This window comes from Anarrhichthys ocellatus, unplaced genomic scaffold (assembly GCF_004355925.1).
Source record: "Anarrhichthys ocellatus isolate YVR2014 unplaced genomic scaffold, GSC_Weel_1.0 scaffold36, whole genome shotgun sequence".
Taxonomy (NCBI): Eukaryota; Metazoa; Chordata; class Actinopteri; order Perciformes; family Anarhichadidae; genus Anarrhichthys; species Anarrhichthys ocellatus.
This window is the reverse complement of record NW_022280066.1, coordinates 4,101,518-4,122,235: the sequence shown is the minus strand read 5'-3', so window position 1 is coordinate 4,122,235 and position 20,718 is coordinate 4,101,518. Positions and strand designations below refer to the sequence as shown.

General features: G+C 44.9%; 1 protein-coding gene across 6 annotated transcripts in view; it reads right to left on the bottom strand.

Annotated features, from left to right (window-relative positions):
• Positions 1-20,718, bottom strand: part of kiaa1109 (KIAA1109 ortholog) — a 71,701-nt gene that overhangs the window by 6,468 nt on the left and 44,515 nt on the right. For 2 of the 6 annotated variants that reach the window (XM_031866681.1, XM_031866682.1), the window contains 29 exons: positions 20,204-20,448; positions 19,990-20,095; positions 19,315-19,412; positions 18,956-19,144; positions 18,688-18,856; positions 17,448-17,659; positions 15,966-16,049; positions 14,850-15,048; positions 14,449-14,508; positions 14,030-14,256; positions 13,268-13,444; positions 12,549-12,679; positions 12,309-12,432; positions 12,059-12,171; positions 10,917-11,007; positions 10,476-10,535; positions 8,089-8,351; positions 7,660-7,875; positions 7,224-7,404; positions 6,957-7,137; positions 6,452-6,613; positions 6,220-6,359; positions 5,482-5,677; positions 4,815-5,015; positions 4,426-4,602; positions 3,353-3,490; positions 2,647-2,892; positions 2,375-2,528; positions 29-186 (listed from right to left, as the gene is read on the bottom strand). In XM_031866681.1, coding sequence (XP_031722541.1) covers positions 29-186; positions 2,375-2,528; positions 2,647-2,892; positions 3,353-3,490; positions 4,426-4,602; positions 4,815-5,015; positions 5,482-5,677; positions 6,220-6,359; positions 6,452-6,613; positions 6,957-7,137; positions 7,224-7,404; positions 7,660-7,875; positions 8,089-8,351; positions 10,476-10,535; positions 10,917-11,007; positions 12,059-12,171; positions 12,309-12,432; positions 12,549-12,679; positions 13,268-13,444; positions 14,030-14,256; positions 14,449-14,508; positions 14,850-15,048; positions 15,966-16,049; positions 17,448-17,659; positions 18,688-18,856; positions 18,956-19,144; positions 19,315-19,412; positions 19,990-20,095; positions 20,204-20,448 — 4,698 coding nt within the window. The remainder of the gene's footprint in view (positions 1-28; positions 187-2,374; positions 2,529-2,646; positions 2,893-3,352; positions 3,491-4,425; positions 4,603-4,814; positions 5,016-5,481; positions 5,678-6,219; positions 6,360-6,451; positions 6,614-6,956; positions 7,138-7,223; positions 7,405-7,659; positions 7,876-8,088; positions 8,352-10,475; positions 10,536-10,916; positions 11,008-12,058; positions 12,172-12,308; positions 12,433-12,548; positions 12,680-13,267; positions 13,445-14,029; positions 14,257-14,448; positions 14,509-14,849; positions 15,049-15,965; positions 16,050-17,447; positions 17,660-18,687; positions 18,857-18,955; positions 19,145-19,314; positions 19,413-19,989; positions 20,096-20,203; positions 20,449-20,718) is intronic. The other 4 variants (XM_031866686.1, XM_031866685.1, XM_031866683.1 and 1 more) reach the window with 3 other exon arrangements.

The following is a 20,718-nucleotide window of genomic DNA, read 5'->3' as shown; positions in this document are numbered from 1 at the left end:
GGGGGTCGTCAATGCTTTGTTTACTTACAGACCATCTCCAGGGTGTTCACGTCTATATTGCCGCCCACCACCCCGCCCTTGGAGTCGAGCTTGGAGCGGCCGAGGCCGACGGACATGCTGATCTCCCGGTCCCGGTTGCTGCCCACAGACAGTCGGCCCTGACTCTTCAGCCCGCTGGTGGTCCAGCTGCGGGGACAAACACAAAACTGTGAGCTCCCCCTGAGACGCCGCTGAATAATGCAGAAGGGCTCTCGACGAAAACAGAAAAGGACTCTCACTGCGAGAGCTTGGCCCAGGGATAAACACAGACTACATCTGATTGACTTTTCAACATGTCAGCCTTTCTAGACGAACACGTCATGATGAATGGATGAACTTACTTTATTTATTGAGCACCTTTCATGCACAGAATGCAGCACAAAGTGCTTTACAATTCACAACAACAAAACTCCAAAAAAAGGTTTAAAAACGACACACAGAGGAGGAAGGGAGAAGACGAGTGGTGCTTTTATCCTAAATAAGAGAAAAATCATCAGCGAAATTAAAAAGATACGTTTTGAGTTGGCGTTTAAAACTGTCCACTGAGTCAGCAAGTCTAATATTTAAAAGGGCAGAACGCTCATTAGTTTGGGGGCGTTGTGACTTAAAGTAGCACCCCTGAAGGTTTTTGAGCGGCTGTGGAGGATCTTATGGTTCTGGGGAGGATCATAAACGAGAGGGAGTCTGTGATGTAAAAAGCGACGAGGACATTTAGCGCCTCAAAAACTAAAAGACTTTAAAATCAATTCTAAAAAGATACAGGGAGCCAGTGTAGGTCGCGTAAAACTGGAGTTATATACAGTAATTGCTCATTTTAGTTGTTGGCGGCAGCATTCTGAGCGCTCGGCAGTTTTTTGCAACGGCTGCTTTTGGGAGGTCAGCATGCAGAGTGTTAGAGCATTCAGGACGACCAGAAACAAAAGCATGAACAAGCTTTTCAGCATCTTGCCGGCTCAGCAGACGTCTCGTCTTTGATATATTGCTCAAAACACTAAAAGGCAACGAATTAGGATGATGTCAGAACCTCAAACCGAGGTTTCTCTTAGTACGTCATTATTTTAACATGTCAAGTGCAGTTTCTGTACATACAACTCTTGCTTTAAAAAAAAGACAACACCTTCACATGAATGTTTTCATGAGACGCACGTGTTGCTCAGAGAGCTCATAAAACAGTGCTGCCTTGGTTATGAGGGTATTGTGTTCGTCAATGATTCAGCCGGATCCTTTTCCGCAATTCAAGATTTAACCGCGGAGATGAAACGGCCGCTCGTCATCGTGGCCGGTGAAATACGACGGCGCAGGAGAGATGCATTGAGCCCATAAGTGAGTGGGCGATAAAGGAGGAGCATGAGGAGCTGGAATGTCAGCGTGGCGGTTCGGAGACATAAGTCTACACCGGCGTACGTGAGGCAGCAGAGTGCTCCAATAAGTGTAAATAAATGATTTAGAGTCTTTCGCACTACAGCAGTGTTTTCCAGACAGTATCGTGTAACAGGGTACAGACGGGAGGAGTCACATTCACTAGCGGCTGCTTAATCATTCACAGCTCGAATGCCTCATACATTTATTTGCCAGAATTACTTCCATATTTAAGTTTGAGGCCAATTTTCGGCGAGACTGAGAGGATGTATCTACACGAGCCCAGAGGGTGGAAATACTGCCGTCTGTTTATGCATAAATATTTCTGAACTATTGCATCACCGGTTCTATTTTTGGAGAGGATACAAAACATTAGGAGTAAACTGCTAGAAAAAGTTAATCTAAAGCGGGGATATTTCCTGAAATGTCAATAATTATTACTATTCTTATAAAAACTATTAACATGAGATTTACCTTTTATTTATCCTATATTAGTGATCCTAGGGATATATTAATTATTATATTTTGGAAAATACATTTATTCACTGTTTTTGAGTTAGATGATGAGATTAATACCACTCTGTTGTCTGTACAGCTCCTCTAAAACTCAATAATTAACACATATCTCATTTGTTTCATCCACATGACACCCTGCTGGGACGTGGATTTTGTCACCTTTGAACTGAGCTAGGTTAGCCGTTTCCAGGCGTTATGCTAGGCTAAGCTAACCATCTCCTGGCTGTTGCATCATATTTAGCATTTATTGGTATCCATCTTGCCTGCCTGAGAAAGAGCAGATCTAAATGTTGCCTTAAAAAGAGAAATAAACTAGTTATGTTATTTAACAGTATGCAGACCTTTGTGCCCTGCAGTGGTATCGATCTCTCCATTTAACCCACAACCATAATAAGCAGTTTACACAACAGTGGGTATTTAAGTATCTACGCTAAAAGGTGCAGAAACCGTGACCACTCACGTATTGTTCCCCATGACGTTGCTCATGTTCATTTGGACCGTGAGCTGCTTCAAGTTGATGGCGAACACCACCAGCGTCTCCCACGGCGCCCCTTGCTGACCTGCCGCCTTACCGTTCTTACTGAAGGAGGGGGTGGAGGTCTTCGTCACCGAGTCTAGACGAGAACGAATGACGATTAGGTGGAAGGCAGCAGAGGGCAAATTATGAGCATCTTGTGCAAGCCATCATTGCATTTTGTAATCTTCCACTTTCATTTAATGGTTTGTAGTCACCTCTCCTGGGAGCGGAGGAATCGGACACGCTCCTGGTGCGACCAGGTGCGGGGGACTTGAGGTGGCCCAGGCCTCCCGGGGACATGTTGCTTCCGGTGGAGTGCTCCGAGAAGACGTTGGGGGACTGGGGCATGTGCTGCGTCCCGGTGCTGCCGTCCCACGTCCTCCAGTAGGCTTTCCGGCTGGACTCGGGAGACAGATGTTGGGCGACGTTCTCGGCCGAGTCCGGGGTGGCGGGGCCAGAGGCTGAGGCAAGGTAAAGGTTGAGGGATGTGTAAGTCAGCCGTGGAAATGTCAAAACGGAGCAGTGGGAGGAAATGTTGGCTGAGGGAAGGTCAGCGTGATGAGATATTAAAAATGAACACAAGTTAAACCCGTGGAGAGTTGTAGGTAGACGAAGGCCGACGTATTCGGAAAACAAATCATGAATTTCCGTCCATATCTCTGCATATTTCTACAGTAACCACTTTTCATTTTATTGTTGTGTCCACACTGCTTATTTTAATTGAAGGACATGTTAAAAAGTAAGTAGCTTTTTTAGAAAATGCACGTCAGAAGCACAGAAATGCTCTCTGTTCAGTGTGTTGTAAAAGCTGGTGGTTATTTTGGAGCAGTAGAGTGGTAAAACCATTCCATACGCATGCATCACTCAACAAACTGACTGGAAAACTCACTGGCCGGAGCCGACGAGTGGTCAGAAACTCACCTGGCAGGTTGATGGTCTGGTCTCCCAGGAAGAGGCGCCTGGCGATACTACGGCGGTACCAGGCTCTCGGGAAGGCCAGGATCTCGCTCAGTCGCCTCATGTCGTACTTGAAGGAAGCTGAGCCAATGTCACACACAGCTAGGGGGAGAATATGAAAGTTGTTCATACACGAGTCGCACTTTTTTTAAAAAGGTGTGCAAACAAATTGGTAGCATACGCTCCTTAAAACAAATCTATAGGGCAAAAATAAGCACTTGTGCATCCATCCTGACATTCAGAGATTGAAAAGTTGCATTTTCAGTCTCATATCTATGCTTGTAAAATGTCCCAATTGTCGCTTCATGGACTCCTTGTGATATTCAGGTCTACTTCAAACCCTGCCTTTGTCCTGGAGGTAGCTGCTGATACAATTTTAGGACTGTGCCTAATCATCAGTAGACAATTTAAAGGGGAATGAGGGGGGATGCCTCCCCTCTTGTTAGCAAAATAACCAAAATGCATCCCCCTTGTTAACCTGTCACCCCCCCCCCCAAAGAGAGTGCAGGGGCAGAACGTGTTAGTCTAGTCTGCCTGACTCATTGCTCCTTTATCTGTATGCGTTTGTGCAGTTAGAAGCCATAGCTCTGAAACATCAGCAGCCTAACTGTGCTGCGTGTCAGTAAATCCACGGCGCTGTCCGTGGCGCTGAAGTAGCAAATCGATTTTGAATTGTCACTATTTCTCTGAGCCCTGCTCAGTTTTGTCTTAAATCTTTAAAATTCTCCCGTTGCGATGTACAAAATAAACCTCCCCGATGTTAAACATTTACAAACTGCCTACTGCCGATAATGAATTTCATACCTCCTAAAGATCCTACGCCGTAAGTATTCAGCTTTGTTGTATATCACTTCAAACTGAATTTATCGATTTTCCTAATATTCCTTCACTTTTGCTGGTAATTTATCCAATTCCCCGAGTTCCCCTGCTTGTATAAACTCCATTCCAAGTCTTCTGAGCTAAACCTTGAACATCAGTCAGTATAAACCGCTGCACGTCTCACAGAGAAACGTCTTCTTCTGGGGCCACCGACCTACCTGAGATGTTGATGAGGGTCGTGTCCATTTTGCCCCCTTTGGTGGGAATAAAGCTTTCAATGAAGGTGGGGCCTCCGGTACGCCTGATCCTGGACAAGCTGACCTTCACGAACTCCAGGTTGATACTCAGAGAGTCTTTTCTTCCTGTTACTGAGGAAGGCTCCTCGTCTACTGTACCTTGAGGAGAGAGAGCGATTATCAGGACAATCACTAGATGTCATTTTTATTCTACATGCGTTTGTAAAGTCATGGTTATCCCCATATCCACTGGCTCTAGCAGGTCTGTACATCACATCCACGGGGAAGGAGGGAAATAAGCAACATTACAAACTGCAGCCATGTATTATTAGCACATTAGAAGACTCGGACACACTTTCCCTTTTCCATACCTAATGGCCCTGGGCCCGGCGCCAGGCCTGTCACAGCGGATTTCTGCTTTCCGGCGCCGTAGGGGTGGAAGACGTAGAGGGAGAAGTCAGACATGCAGGCGGTGAAGCTGAGGCCTGAGGAGTTACTGGGGGGGCCTGTGAGGTCCGACTGGCTGCTGCTGTGGCGGCTCCTGCCCAGAGGGCTCCCCAGCAACGGAGACGCTGCAAGGAGGCAGAGGAGGGAGGAAGCACACGGAGGAGGTAAGACAGGCGGTAACATCATACAAATCAAATGTGATACAAGAAGAAAATAAATAGTCATTAGCTGTTCAAGGTAATAAAATAAAATGACACAAACATGTTGCAACAAGGGCATTTAGTCGTATGCCTGGACTAAAAACAAAAGATGGAATATACAAAGATGCTCTGTAAAATAGCAAAAATAGGGGGGAAAAAACATGGCAAAAGTTGCATGATGTTGCAAAAAGACTGACTGGAGGGTAAAATAATGAATGGATGAGAACAAGCTGTGAGCAACGTTAAATCACAGGGCTCAGACATAGCATGGAGTGACAGCTAATACATATGCTCACTGTGTTTCAAGAGACTTCAAAAGAAGGTTTTGTCCTTCACACATATCTCTGCACGCATTAGAGCCTCATTATTCCGTAAGACGTGCTCCACGTACTTTTGCTGGGGGGTGGTTTGGGGATGTGTTGCCCTGGCGGAGTGGAGGAGGGGTGGTGAGATCCCTCAGCGGGGTGGGCTCCGGTCGGGGTCTCCAGCTCGCCACGGTTAGAGGAGAAGACCAGGTCTAAGGAGGGCAGCTTGAGCATGCACTCCACCCTGGACATCGGCAGGCAGCTGAAGCGGATCTGAGAGGGCTGCGGACACAGGCGACAACTCACGTCAACGTCAGGTGTGTAACTGCAGGTCAAAATGGCTCGATAGATAACAATAAAAAGGGACTGAATAAATTAAATAAATATGATTCAAAATCATCAATTACATCAACCATAGCTTGCATGCAATTATCTTTGAATTGCTACAAATTTGAATGACCTGCAATTATTACAAATATTTGAACGGGAAATAAGCTCCGGAGTACATCGGAGGTAAAAAGTAGCAGACATCAGATATGTTGGAGGGAGTGTGGATCATTTAATGTTGAGTAATGTCCAAAAATAACGACGTTTTGGGAAAGGTATGCAAAGGATACAAGGTCCCTGTGAGTTGTACTGTATTTACTCTGTAATTTCTCTAAATTCAAAGACATTTTAATGGGAAACAACATATTTGGTTATCATACTATTAAAAGTAAGTAACATAGCTCTTACGAAGAAATGTGAGAAGGTTATGTTTGTTGCTGCTATTATCTAATGTTGCAAATGTCTTGGGAATAAAGATTCTAGTGGTTTGTCAGTACCTGGACTCTGACGTAGACAACCACATCCACGGGGAAGGAGGAGTAGGCCGATGTGGACGAGGACACCAGAGAGGTGGTGGACTCCTCCAGCTGCTCCACCGGGTCAAACTGACCCATGTCCTCCTCCTGGGAAGCCACCGCTGACGGGAAGTACACAAAGACATGCCGGTGAACACGACAAAGCGCTGACTGCTGGTGACAACACAATAATTTGATGTTTCAACAAACAAACCTGCGTAACCTCTCTCCACCGGTGTGATGGGAATGGTCTCCAGCGCTTTCTCCAGGAAGTCCAGCAGACAGGGGCTGATGACCATTTCCTCCGGCAGAGTCTGGAGGGCCACCCAGGCGTACAGCTTGGCCGCCTTTACCCCGCCACTGCCCTTACCTTTGGCTGCAAGGATACATGGGAGTTTTAAAACCATCTGAAGCCTGGACTGTACGTCGACAACACTTTTCTCATCTCTTAAACTTCAAATAAACTGGAACCGTATTAATAAACGCTGTTTTCGCCGTTTTCCCCTCTGTGGTGCACATCAATATGCATGAGCCCAGTTTGATCAAAAGGTACCCACTGGATTCATGCCTTGAAATAAGAGATGAAATTACATGTGTTTGAGTCGGTGGGGCCCTCGCCCAGATGTAAAATCATCACATCGGAGCACCGTGGTGCTCTAGTGTCGGTGATTACGGTCGGTGCTCGGGCATGCAAGGAGAAACGAGGGAATGCTCAGTACCTGATGGAATAGGTGGGGGCGGGGGAGGTAGGAGCGAGTTAGTCTGGCTTTGGACTGCATTGGGAGGGCCGCTATCTTTCATACCATACAGCTTCGACTCTTTGGAGAGAGTGCGAGGGAGAGAGGATCCGCGTGAGGCGTTGGGCGACTCCGTCTTCAGTGTCTTGGAGTTGTAGTGCAACTAAAACGGAAGATTGAATCATTTAAAGCAAAGAAAAAGCACAGAGTAGAAACCTGGGGACACTTTGGATGCTACAGGCGGCTGACCTTAACGTCCACTCCTGGAATGTAGAATACTGTGGTCTCCATGTCGTTGGATTTGGTCTGCAGGGAGGAGGGACATTTCTTGCCAGCTAGGAGATGCGTGGTGGAGGTGTAGGTGGGCTGCAGCTTCTTCTTCTTGGGAGGTGACTCCTGGTCCAGACTTTTGATGCTGCGCTCACAGCTCCTGCAAAACCCACAGAGTCGTATGAGGAAGGTGTGCTCATGCCTTGTTCTGTTTACTTCTCAGAATATAGAAGGTTTCACTCCTTCTATCGACTGAGGACACGCTACAGCAAGAAAATTCATCTGGAAAATTAAACTCTACATTTTCTAATGTGGAGTTTGATTGGACGTTATTTAAAAAAATAATAGACTTCAAATGAAAATCTATTCACAGTGGTTATCAGAAGAAGAAGAAGAAGTGTGCCTTTCATCATACTTCTTGAGGGAAATGTCCTCATGCTCTGGTTGCTGAGTAGTGGGGTGAAGGACACACTTCCCGCTGTCAATCTCCACGCGGACATCCAGCTCAAAGTCGATGTTTCTCTCAGTGGCTGGGCCACCGAAGCTGCGGTTGGCAGGTGTGCTCGGCCAACGCTCGCTGAACAGCTGACTCACAGCGGAAAACCCAGAGGACTTCCTGTGAGACGCTTGGCTGGGAAGAAAGAGAATGTTTAGTGAATGCTGAAAACCGTGAAGCTTTATTTATAGGACGGGGAAAAAAAAAAAAAAAAAACATGAAAGAAAATCTTTCACTCAACTGTAATATGTGATTAAAGGTGCCTCCTTTCATCTACCAGTCATCACAAGAATGCTCGAGTTGGAGCGAAAAAAAAAAAAAAAAAAAAAGGAAGAAAAGAGGACTCACATGGGCCTTCGGTAGCTCGGCGGTCTCTCCCGTTCGAACTCGTCCTCCTTTTCAGAGTCTTCGGAGGAGGATGAGGACAGGTCGTCGCGCCTCATGTCGTCGTGCTGGAAGGGAAGTGTGGGTGAGAAGACGGCAGGGGTGCCGGGGGCACTGAAAACTGAGCCCTGGCCCTCGATAACGGATGGAGAATGAAGGTGAAGGTGAGGATGGGATGGCTCGTCAATGGTGACTGACAACAGGTCCACCTCTGTCTCCTCGGGAAACTTCAGAGAGGGGCAAAGAGTCAAACTCACCCAGGGAGACAGTCTTCATGAAGCTCTTCATACTTAAGAACATGACTTGTCTTAAGCAGGAAGTCAGCCAATGAATCATTACTTTGAAGCAGGTAGTGTTCTGTTAATTGGACCACAAGGTATTCCCTTTACGTGTGACGTGTAGTCAATAACTGAATGCTGAAATTAAGTCTCCCAGCATGGTTTAAATGTCTCGTTTTAGGACATGTCCAATGACAGAACACTACCCGCCCGCAACAGTTCCCAGAGGAGCGGTGAGGTCATGCACACTCTGTGATAATGAGAGAGAGACGGTGTGAGACGGGGAGGGAGATGAGGAAGAAGTGATGCCCCGACAGGAGAAAAAAGACGAAACATGAGAGCGAGAGAGAGAGAGAGAGACAACGGAAAGATGCCCAAGAAAGTCTTCAAGTACACCAAGTCTGCTATCCTTAAAGACAGCTGGAAGAAATAGATACAAGTTGTTGAAAATGTTTGCGAACTGCATCTGAAACTGGACTTGAAATGTGTTCGAGCATCAACGATGTATGTTTATTTGTCTTTTCTTTTCGCTGACTGGGAGTACGTGGGCAGTTCAAGGCGAGTGCCGGTACAGAAGGAAGCAAACTCTGTCATGTGGCCTTAAGCGGGGTCGGTCCGGGTCCGTCACCATTAAAGAGGAAATATCGGAGGCATTGTGTGGTGAAAACTATTTGATCGTTCTAGCAGGAAAATACCATCAACATTCAAATGATTATTTTGCTATTAAAACTGAATGGACTTAACTTAATTTTAAAAAAGGTGCTTTTTCATTAAACATTGAACAAAATAGGATTCATGTCAAATTAGTGGATTTTGGTCATAAATTGGATCGGAATAGTTTGACTCTCACGGGGGCTGAGCTGGTTGCCTGGCAACCTCGCAATGACTCCAAGAAGTCACCGGGCCTCGCTGAGAAATAGTCCAGCACAAAACCTCGTAACTTGTAAATCTAAATTCTTTGGTTTTTGGAGCGTTAGAAGCGCTAATAGGTGGTCTTTGTTACATTGGGCATGGCCAGGCTAGCAGTTTCCCCCTGATCCCAGTCTTTATGCTAAGCTAAGCTAGCCGGCGACTCGCTTTAACTTCATACAGATATGAGAGAGGTAGCGATCTTCTCATCTAACCCTCAACAAGAGAGAAGAAAAAAGGGCATTTCCCAAAATATGAGGCTAGTCCTTAAAGATCTACCGGCTGTTTAGACCTGTCTAATAAATATGGAGCGCTTTAACATGAGAACATTTTAAACTATTCGTGCCACTATGGGTGATTAGGGGGAATAGCTGTTCACAGCCGACTTTAAGGGCGGGAAGGAGTGAAATATAAAGGACTTTAATTAGTGTAGTGTAAACTTTTTTGTCTTTATGGGAATAACACCAAATAACTACAATTTTACATCACGCGCCGATGACCTTTAAAGCCGGACTGATGTCCATCTGGATTTGGTATTTGATCGGATGTTGTTGGGGTACAAATGAATACAGTTTTGCTGAACAGGCTGTGATTCAGAGCCGAGCCATGCAGAGCTGTTAGAAATCAGCGAGTATATTAATGTTCGAGGCAAGTTGATTTGGTTATTTATGCAGTTTCAAGACAGGATGAGAACGTGTGGGTCCGTAAATCATTAGCAGCATTCAGACTATGAACTTGTATTTACAGGCAAGTCTTATTATGCAAGAAAATCTATTTCTGAGAGCATGCCTGCGTTATCCAAATAAAATCCTGGACCAATTTCTATCTCTCACATCTGTGTGGGTGATGGAATGCTGCTGGTATTTATCTAGTGAGTGAGGAGTAATAAAGACTGTGGAAGATGTATTCTGGTTCCACGTATAGCATCACATAAATCAGCGTGTAACTAGGGACACAAAGATCCGGTTAACAGTAAATAATTATGCAAATAAACACACTGTTGTCCTATCAATACAACGGGCGCTAGCATTTCATCACCCTGTTCTGATTTTGCATATTCAAAGTCCCATCTCAAGGTCATCTCAGAGGAGAAGAGGAAACAAGTATTCGTTGCTGTCGGTTAGATATTTCAATTTGTTAAATTGAATCTCTCGAGCCGTATACCTTGAACACCACTCCTGGACTGACGGGTGCATGTGCAGCATCCAGAGCCTGATTATTTATCTTCAATTGAACAAAAGTTATTAAAAAAAGAGCTCATCCAAAATAAAAAAAATAAAATAAAATCCTCAGAGTGTAGTGGTTCTCTCCCTTTGGGCTGCGAAACCCGTGACCGTACGACGTACGAGTCACAGTAAGTATCGGCTTGTATGGAGATCAATTACAGTGAAACAATGGCGTGAAGGATGAGATCATGATCTTCAAACTATCAAGATAAAATGGCACAAAACTCATAATATCTACTTTCATCACACTCTCATCGCCTTAGTTATTGATTCGGTTAAAACAAATGTGTCGAGAGCAAACTCGCTACAGTGCAATCAAATCTGTGTGAGGCAAAGAAATGTTCCTGGAGCTCTCTCTGTGTTGTCAGCTGATGTTTACCGTGTCCTGGATGTTGAAGGTGACCCGTGGTGCAGGTGAGGACGCATCCACACGCATATCTGGTAGATCATCCACATCCCCTATTCTGGAGCTAGAGACACAGTAAAGCAAACTGAGAAAATACAAACAAGTATCGCAAAAATAATGACATATTTTTCCCTCAACAATGACTTAATATCCCAAATTACCAAGAAACTTTGTCAAAATACTTAGTAGTGTCTATTCGATCTGATTAAACCTGGTATTTCTGCACAGTTGCAGGTAAAGTTTAGGATACACAATCAGTGTTTGCTGTGTTTGCACCGCCGCTGCAGAATTACGAGCATTGCTGCTTAAATTTCAGATGACCATATCCTCTGCTCTTGTGTTTCACTAAAAGCCGGGCTACAGGCGAGCTACATTGAACATGCAACATATGCGGACCCGGCCCGGTATTGATCAGTATGTAATATTTGAAGAATTATATTCCAGTGGTGGCTGTGTTGGATTGTTTGTTACTGGTGTGATCCAAACATTTTCAATAACTTTCAGCGTTGTGAAGTCCAAAAGTCAAAATGTATAATAAAAAGGCAATAATCAGGCAATTATATTTTGTGAATTTTATAATTGATTTAAGTCTCCAAAGTCATTATTTATTTTGAGATCAGTAACTCATCAGTTTGAGATACTAAATCATTGTTTTGAGATATTTAAGTCAATATTTTGATGCGAGCAAGCAATTATTTTTCGATCATTTTTTACAAGAACGTTTCTCATTGCAATGACTTGGGGGATCTTTTGCCAGATGAATTTCCAGTTGTTTTGTACTTATTCGTTCTGCCCCAGAGTTAATGTTTTCCCATTGCTTGCAGCGTTGTCAACTGTTTTAACATCATTACTACATTAATTCTGAGATATCTGCATAATTACTATAAACAAATGTGATAAGCACTTCCTCTCCTCTATGTTAGCTTTCAAATTTGTGAGTCCCAGCATCCTCTTTGTGAGAAGGTTAATGGGAAATGTGTTTTAAAAACATGTAGCGACAACAGCAGAGTTACTTTGTCTTGTTTGCTTACAGTTAATGCTGTATGAAGCACCCTTAACAGTGTCATTTCCTAATAAAATGAAAGCAGGCAGGGTAAGTGGCTACTTCTTTTTACCTCTGTCTGTCCATCCTCTTTAGAGGCGGTCGGCCTGCTGCCGCAGAGATGCTTTTGGAGCGGTTGTAGCTTGGTTTGTAGCCAAGACCCCACTTATCCTTTAGAGAGGCCGCCTGGTCAGCAAAAAAAAAAAAAAAAAAAACACAAAGTCAGACACAAGATTCCTTAAAAGTCTAAATGAGAGACATTCAGGTATGACGGGTCACATCTTAATTGACAGTGTCCAAACGGTAAATAGATGAGCATTCACCCTCATGCTGGAGCGACGCAGTTTCTTTCGGACGTCTCTCCTGATGTCGTTGACGGCCACGGACTCCATCTGCTGATAACGCTGGATCTCCTGGTTGATGGTGCCTTCACTTGCCCCCAATTTCCTGTGGTTAAGAAAAAGAGGATGTTTGAACAGGACGGCAATGAATTGCAGGGCTTTCTCTTCACTAGTTGAACCATCTAGAATCATTAGACACCGCATCACAGCATCACATCTTACTTGAGGTCGTCGATGACCTTGGCCTGTTCGTTGAGCTCCCTGATGTCCACCACCCTCTTGGTGAACTTCCTCCCGCGGGCGTCGACCCCCTGGTTCCCCGTTGCCATCTGCCTTCTGGGGTCCATGGTCTCCTGTTGGGTCAAAGCGATGATACACACCCGGACATATTTATCAGATAAAAACCGACGACTAAATGAAAACCTTCTGATCAAACCCCGGAAAAAAAAAAAAAAAAAAAAAAACATTTCCTGAAAGATTTCCACCAGGCAGCTGCTGCAAATGAGAATACACCCTTTAAAATCTGTCTGATTAGAGGCAAATTATTTTGATTGTTAGGATTCAATTACAGTAGGGTTATAGGTAGTCCAATCCACACACCAGGTATCATCAAACACAGAATGTCACGAAACAGGAGAAACCACCACCAGCACCATCACCACTCCAGTCCAAGGGGAAAACAAAGCTCTGCATCCAGGATTTGTATACACCTAATTCATATGTTCACCCATCATTGAAGGTTAATGAGGGCAGCGAAAGCAAATGTTAAGCAACACCATTTCCCCACCATCATGACATTTAGTTAAAGCATGATGTAGCATTGCTCAGCATTGTGGAATTAACAACCCCTCAGGTGGTGACCGAGATGTAACGCCACCTAGCAAGTGATTTTTCCGACAGCCCAGAGAAGAGTTTCAACACCGTGTGGGGTGGCTACATACACAGGCCCAGGAGAGGGGTCTTTGGGCCCGGGCGCTGCCCTCTCTGGGGCGAGGCGATGCACAGTTTAAGTAGTCGGCCGGGTGAGACACACTCTGAGGCCTGGGGCTGAGGCCCAGGATGTGGTTTACCAGACGCTTCCTTAAGGTCAGCCGAGGGCTGAACTGGCTCCCTGGACTCTGTAAACAACGGCAGGGACAAATGGATGGAAGAGGTGGCAGGAACGGTCAACCCGGGTCAGACTTTACCTTCTGAAGGTAAGCCAGGTAGGATCTGCTCAGATGCATTGATATTATAGGAATAGTCTGATATTTTGGGAAATAAGCGTATTTGCTGTCTTTCTAGTTAGATGAGAAGATAGATACCACTCTCATGTCGGTCTGTTAAATATGAGGCTACCTAAAAAAATATATATAAATATATGAGGCTACCTTGGGAAGCTAGTTAGCTTAGCATAGCGTCTGTCCAAAGGTGAGGAAATTCACCTAGACGAGAGAAGGGCACTATTGGAGTACAAGTCCATTTACGATTCACCATTTATTTCCCAAAATGTCAAACTATTCCTTTAGCTTGTGTCAACCACCAGCTTAAGTTCACTGTTTATGCTCTGTGGTTTCAAGAACCACACCAGCTGATCTACTGCTGGCACAACTAAGTTGAAAGTTGTATTTAAATGACAAAAAGAGATGCATCTGTGGTGGATATCATGTATATAATAGCCCAAAGAGAGAGCTGGGACGTGGATGAACACGTCGTTGACTGACCATGTTGATGGTGGGCGACATGGAGTCGGCTTCGTCCTCATCCGAAAGGTCCGCCATGTTGACAGAGTTCAGGTCGGCGATGTCGTCCACGTCCTCCTCGCCTGTCAGCGACGTCAGCGTGTTGCCCAGCGCGTTGAGGCGCTTGCCGATGTTGGGATCCATGTGAACGTCGATACCGCACATCTTCCAAAGCACGTTCAGAGTCCAGGTGCCGGCACTACTGCTCTCTGTTTTTGAGGAAGAGGAGGAGGAAGTCAATGGGGAGAGGAAAGACAGAACGGCTGAGGATATGGATGAAATTAAGTTGAGTTTGAAATTGAAGTGAAATTCAGTTTTCAGACAGCGGTCTCGTGCTTAGTGAGAAGCTCTAGGGTGCGATCCATATTTTATGGACCAGAGCTTAGTTAAAAACAACTTGCCTGCAGAAGGTTGCCCAGTAGTCCTGGAACATACTTCATATGTACCATCAGGGACTACACCTGTACACAGAGCACACACACAGACACACGGGCAGCAGCCTGTCAATATTTCAGAGGAGCAGCGTGCACAGAAAGTCATATAAGAATGACCTGTTTTGACCTACTGAAGTCCGCTCAATAATATAAGGTCCAGTAAAACATTTATCCATGTAGGTATAAAATATGTATCCGTTAAGCATCTCTAAAGAGAGACTAAATTCTTGTTTTTCAAAATGCAACTTGCAAGTTTTAGAATACTTTCCTTTCTTTACTCAATCAATACTTTTGACCTGTATTAAAAAGGTGAAGGCAAAACTAACCGTACAGTGAAAATTCACACTGACATACAATGCGTCACTCACATGCATTCATGACCATTTCCCCTCGGATTTCGGGCTTCCAGTCGTCCCAGGAGGTCTCGAAGCCCTCGGCGAAGCGGAGGCAGAAGTTCTTGAAGTGGCCTTTGCTTACCAGGGACTCAGAGGAGCAGGCGGTGATCAGTGTGCTCTCAATGGTCAGGACCATAGCTGAGCCGGTGTCAAAATCTATGCTGTGGTTGGCCTGGCAGAGAGGCAGGGAGGGGGGGGGGGTTTACCAAGGCCTCAAGTGAGGGTGAAGTACATGGAAAAGGAAGCCACTTCCATGTGTACGGAAAAAGGCCGAGTTAGCTGGTAACACTTCATTCTACTGTACTGTGCAGACACTTTTAGTCGTTCAATAAAATCAGGAGCGATGCGGTTTTAAATCAAATGTTTCGCTAGATAATTTCAGCAAAGTCCACAAATGATTGCTCTTGTGAACACACCAAAGAGTGAGATGTTTCCGAGCTTTTCAGTTTGTTAGATTGTGTTTAATTGCAGGATTGGGAAAAAAAAAAAAAAGAAATGCCCTGAATTTCTGGATTGACATTGGTCCTAAAATAGAGGGTCTGATCTTCATCCCAGTCATAACTGGAGGCAGGTAAAAAGCATGTTTTCCTCCTAAACTAACACGACTATCTATCGCAATGAACTGGATGAAAAGCAGACCGCTTTTGGAACAATTACTGCAGGAATCCAGGTCATTTGAAAAAGCTTGCTCTTACAACAATATGCCTGCTTTGTCATTAAATCTGGTATTGTGTGTGCAATTATATACAATTCCACGGCGGTATCTGAAAGATTTGCATTTGTTTCCATTTTAGCAACAGATAAGGGATACTCAGGACAATAACTGGCATAACCCCTTATTTTTTAGAATGAAGTAATTACACCCCCCCCAAACACCTCAGACACCAGCTCAAGCTTCATTTGTTATTGTTGTTATGCCAGCTGTGTGGGTGGAAACTTTGATTGTCAAAAAGTGGTGTGACCTGCCATCTTCACAACAATAAAGAGCACTCGTGATGCAGTGTACGTGTGGCATGGAAATGTGTTGATCACAGTAAGTCATTGTCCCACAACAAGCCAACACAAGAGATGTAATAAATTGTCGGTTACTTTTCGTGCATTTTTTTGCCGGCCTACTGATGTGCTGGCCCCAGCTTCAGAGTTGATGCCCTCCGTAGCTGGTACTTGTCCTCTCTATGGAAATAAGTGTGACACAACAGCTGGTATATCTCGTCTCTGTGGTCATACTGTAGTGTAGCATAGTACTGGAGTACAACAGGACAACCGATATGGACCTTTCATTGATATCCAGTGTTTCCCCTAAAAGTTTCTATTATTGTGTGTAGCGACCTTTCAATCACGAGGTAGCCACGACCTAAAGCATACCCTGCTTTATGGTCTATTTGACTCTAAATGGGACATTCATTTACTAAATGATCATCATGTCGTGTTGAAGAATCTTGTAATTAATTAGGTAATAAATCAAGTGAGAAATAGGGTCATTTTCTCAAAGACTTCTATACGTCGGACTTCTATTTGCAACCAGAGGAGACGCCCACTGATGTCTCAGGCAAGTTCCTATGTCTTGCTTGCCACCTGCTGGTTAAAATGAAGGCCTTGAAGTTAATGACAACTTCTGCCAAAGGCTCGCTTGAGGTGGACCGACCCCAGATATTCTCATTTTGGTCGACTAGCCGCTCCGCCATGTTTTGTTCAGCCCCAAATACTTTCATATACCGTATACCCCGGTGAAATGTCAGGAAGGTATGAATGTATGAACAAAGAGATACCGTCCAAGCACATTTAACTACTTTACAGTAAATAATTATAATTTTTTGCACATTTGTGTTACCATTTATTGTGGTATAGTTGTGCATCGAATCAGCGGTTGTTTGCTTTGCATCAAAAGTTGACATCATAGAGGTTGTTGAGGGGAATGAATGTGTGTTCGTGGTGCAGGTTGATGGACGGTTAGCCCACTAACAGCTTAGGTAGGGGAAACACTGATATCAAAACTGGTAACAGAGGAATTGTTCTTTTATGAAACTAAAGAACAAAAATGCAATTGTGTTTTAAAGGTTATTAATAACAGCAAAATCCACATCATGAACACTGGTACAGTTGATGTTGCCATGTGCTGATGGAGATGATGATAATCATTTCCTTTTTAAAGATGGGATGAAGTCAACAATTTGACAGAGAAAGCCCAAAAATGATTCCTGTGTGCTTTACTTTTTCTAGGTTAGAATATGACTCTTATAATAAGTGCTTTTACTCCGGACAACACTTAAATCTTATGTGCATTTGCATACGCTAAAAGTACAACACATCTGCAAACTGTGGCTTCCATGTGTAACTGCTAAAAATCTAACCATGGTATTTGAATTACAATCGAAGATGCTGAAACTGTTTTTAGCTCCCGGATTACATCATTTGAATTAAACATATGTAAATGTCACCATGTTAACAGAATGACCTTAAAGCCAGCAGATTGCAACCCTGCTATTGTTTATATAATCAGAAACTAGGATATATGAACTTTTACTTGTATGTCTAGAAGTGAACGTGTAAAAACCAAGCAGAGCAGATTACCTGGGATGTGGTGGTGATGGGTAGGCAGATGCCCAGGTCGTGTACGGTGAGCTGCAGGAAGAGGGTGCTGAAGGCCTGGGCTGAGGTCTGTTGGATGCCTGGCAGCTTGTCCACCACCTCTTTGGTGGCCATGTGGATGTCCTTGTTGAGGGCCAAGCGCTGCTCGTTCCAGTTGTCGTACGCTGCCTTGTAATTCAGCCAGAAGAGCACAGCTGCAGGAGGGCACACGGGTGGGTAGAAAGAACCTCGAATTAACATCCTTGTGGTGTGAACACAGTGGATTTTGAGACAGCGGCGGTGCTTGTTTCTTGCGTGTGAAAATCAGATGCAATTCCATCAGTGAGCCCCAGTGTTGAGTGGGTAGAATACTTAAGGAAACTGTGGGCAGTCTCATAACCTGCTATGTTGATGATGTCTTAAGTGTCGACAAACAGCATTAATAGGAAATGGTTCGATTTTTCTTCCCCCACAACAAAAACTCGGGGTCTTCTTGCAATGGGATCACACCAGCCGTGACGCCAAAACGGGTCAGAGGGGTGTGTGTGTGGTGGTGGTGGTGGTGGGGGTGGGGGTGCCTTCCCCACTTCCTACCAGGCGGCAACCTCCAGTAAAGCCAATGCAGAAGTGCTTTAAACTTGTATTCTCTCTATTGGCTATCAAAGGGCGACACCAATGTTTAAAAAAATAAAAATAAAGTGTATGCTTTAAGGCGGGCTATCTTGTGATTGACAGGTGGCTACCGGTACCAGAGTCGTATACGGCGTCACTACGTCACTCTGCGCAGTCAACGTCAAAAATCCAAGATGGCGACAGCCAAAATGCCGAACTCGTGGCTTCCAAATGGTGGTCCACAAACTAGTGAATGACATCACGACGACTACTTACACTTCTTATATACCATATTTGCTTCATTCCCCCTTACTTCCGCCGCCCATGCTCAGACAACACCCATCTTCAAACATGGCCTTTTTGATGCCAAATACACACCAAAGTTTTGTGATTGCATCATCTGTGCAAAGACAGACAGAAATATGACAAAGCACTTAAAAACTCCACCCTGATAGTTTCCGCTACAGTGGGTGTCTCCGGGACCTCATTGGGACACTATGACACACACACACACACACACAAAGACCCACAAGGTGAAAACAATACCAGCCACTAACCAGAACATGTTTTGATAAGGTACACAGGATAAGCCTTGACATTTAATGTATTGTGGAGAAGAATTTAAGTGAACCTCTGTCAAATGCCACCGGCTGGGCGAAAACGATTGGCCTGCTGAGCGTGATGAGGACGGCCTCCTTGTCCGAGGAGCCACTGATCTCCTCCTGCAGAGCGTTACGCAGACCGATCCGTGTTCGGAAGTACGCTACCTGGTGGAAGTCTGAGCCGGCCTCTTCGTACACCTGCAAAGCGAAGGGAGAAAGGGCGTCACGTGGCGATCTACGACCGTCTTTAAGCCCATTCCAGACTTTCATTGCATGAGTGCGAGGCCCGATCTGTACCTGGTGCTTGACTATCTGTCCGAGAGCGAGGTGGAGATCGACTTGACATTTGCCAAACAGCTTCAGGTAACTGCTGCTGCCACCGGGCTGAGCCTTGCACTGGATCCTGTTGGACAGCTCCAGCTCGATGAGGCCCGTCTCAAAGCGCACAGCTCGCATGGAAGGAGTGGTGGCAGTCATCTGGATTCCCTGCAGGAATCGAGAAAACCGCTTTTCGGTAAAATTCCTCAAAGCTTAACTGACACTCAAAATACACCAAAAAACGCTGGAAAGGAACCTTTTACTGGTTTTATTCCTTTAAAACAACAAAGTTCTTCACCTTCGGCCACTGTGACAGAACAAAAGTTAACGTGGTGTACCTTGAACATGAGGCTGAGGGAATAAAGCAGGATTTTGGGCTTCTCTGCATCTGTTGAGGTGTCGGGCTCATTCCACAGTGGGATGGGCTGCTCTCCTCCTGCACGCACAAAGAGCAAACAAATCAACCTCACGAGCCCTCACGGACTGTTGCAAAGTGCTAACGAACCTGTAATAAAGTGGGATTATGTTGTCTGTGTATATGTGTGAGCTCCGATATGTGCCTGAAGTGTCCCAGTGCTACATTTAAAAAGACCCTGATGTGAATATTTACCACACACACCACTCATTATCCTTTACCATAAAATGGTGTAAAACTCAGTTCTCTCTCTCCTGGGCAGTAGCATCGATCAAGCTTGGCGAGTTTAAAAAAAACAACCCGACGATCAATACTGCTGTGGAACAGGACTAGATTTGTGTCAGTGCCTTGGGCATTGTTTTGTGTGGAAAACAATATTTTTCATTGACTTAAGCAGCAGCTGAAGGCTACAAAACACTGCTGGGAACAGTCAGATGTTTAGGATTAGATTAACTTTATTGATCGGAGAGGAAAAACTGGGCCATTACAGGTAGCAAAGGAAAAGGATGTGTTTTTTTTGTGCAGGTTTTATCTTACAATATGATAACGAGGTGAAGCTTGCACTGCAGTATAGAAATGTATTTCTTTGTTACCGTACCTGAGACCTTCTGAATGACCTCGTTGACCTCCTTCATGAAAACCTTTTGCAGGAACACCAGGTGGTTGAGCAGGTCTGTGGTCAGATTGTGCTCAAATGAACCGATCTGCACGTCAGAGGAGACAAGTGAGGGTGAGTTAACGGCAATACATGGCCGCACTGCTCTCCAGTCTGGTTATCTTTTATTCATCATCCCCCATCAGGAGCCGCTCACCTCGGCCACACAGCGCAGGTAGTTGCCCTGGAGATAGTTCCCTGGCTTGGCCGGGAAGTCGTCAGGAGCCCAGCCCTGGTCTGAGTGGCTCTCGTGGTCCTCCATGATGTACTCTCCTGACATGGTGACTGGCGGCAGGGTGAGGCTGGCCGATGGTGGCATGGTGGACATGTCCACCGGGGACACTTTGGACTGGAAGCAGAGCTTGTGGTTTGGCAACTCAAAGGTGAAACTGGTCTGTGCACCTAAACGATAAAAAAGACCATTATTATTATTCTTACTTATTCTGGGCATGCCTCAACAAGACCAGTAAGACGAGGCCTCTTTAGGAGCTATAAGGACAACATAAAATGTGAAATCCGTCTTTTCGCACAGAGCAGGTGGAAGTAATCTTTCATGGGAAAAGGCTCTGTTCTCCAATTAGTTTTCATCATTGTGGAAAATCGATATCAGATCTCCTCTCTCTCTCACACACACACACACACACACACACACACACACACACACACACACAC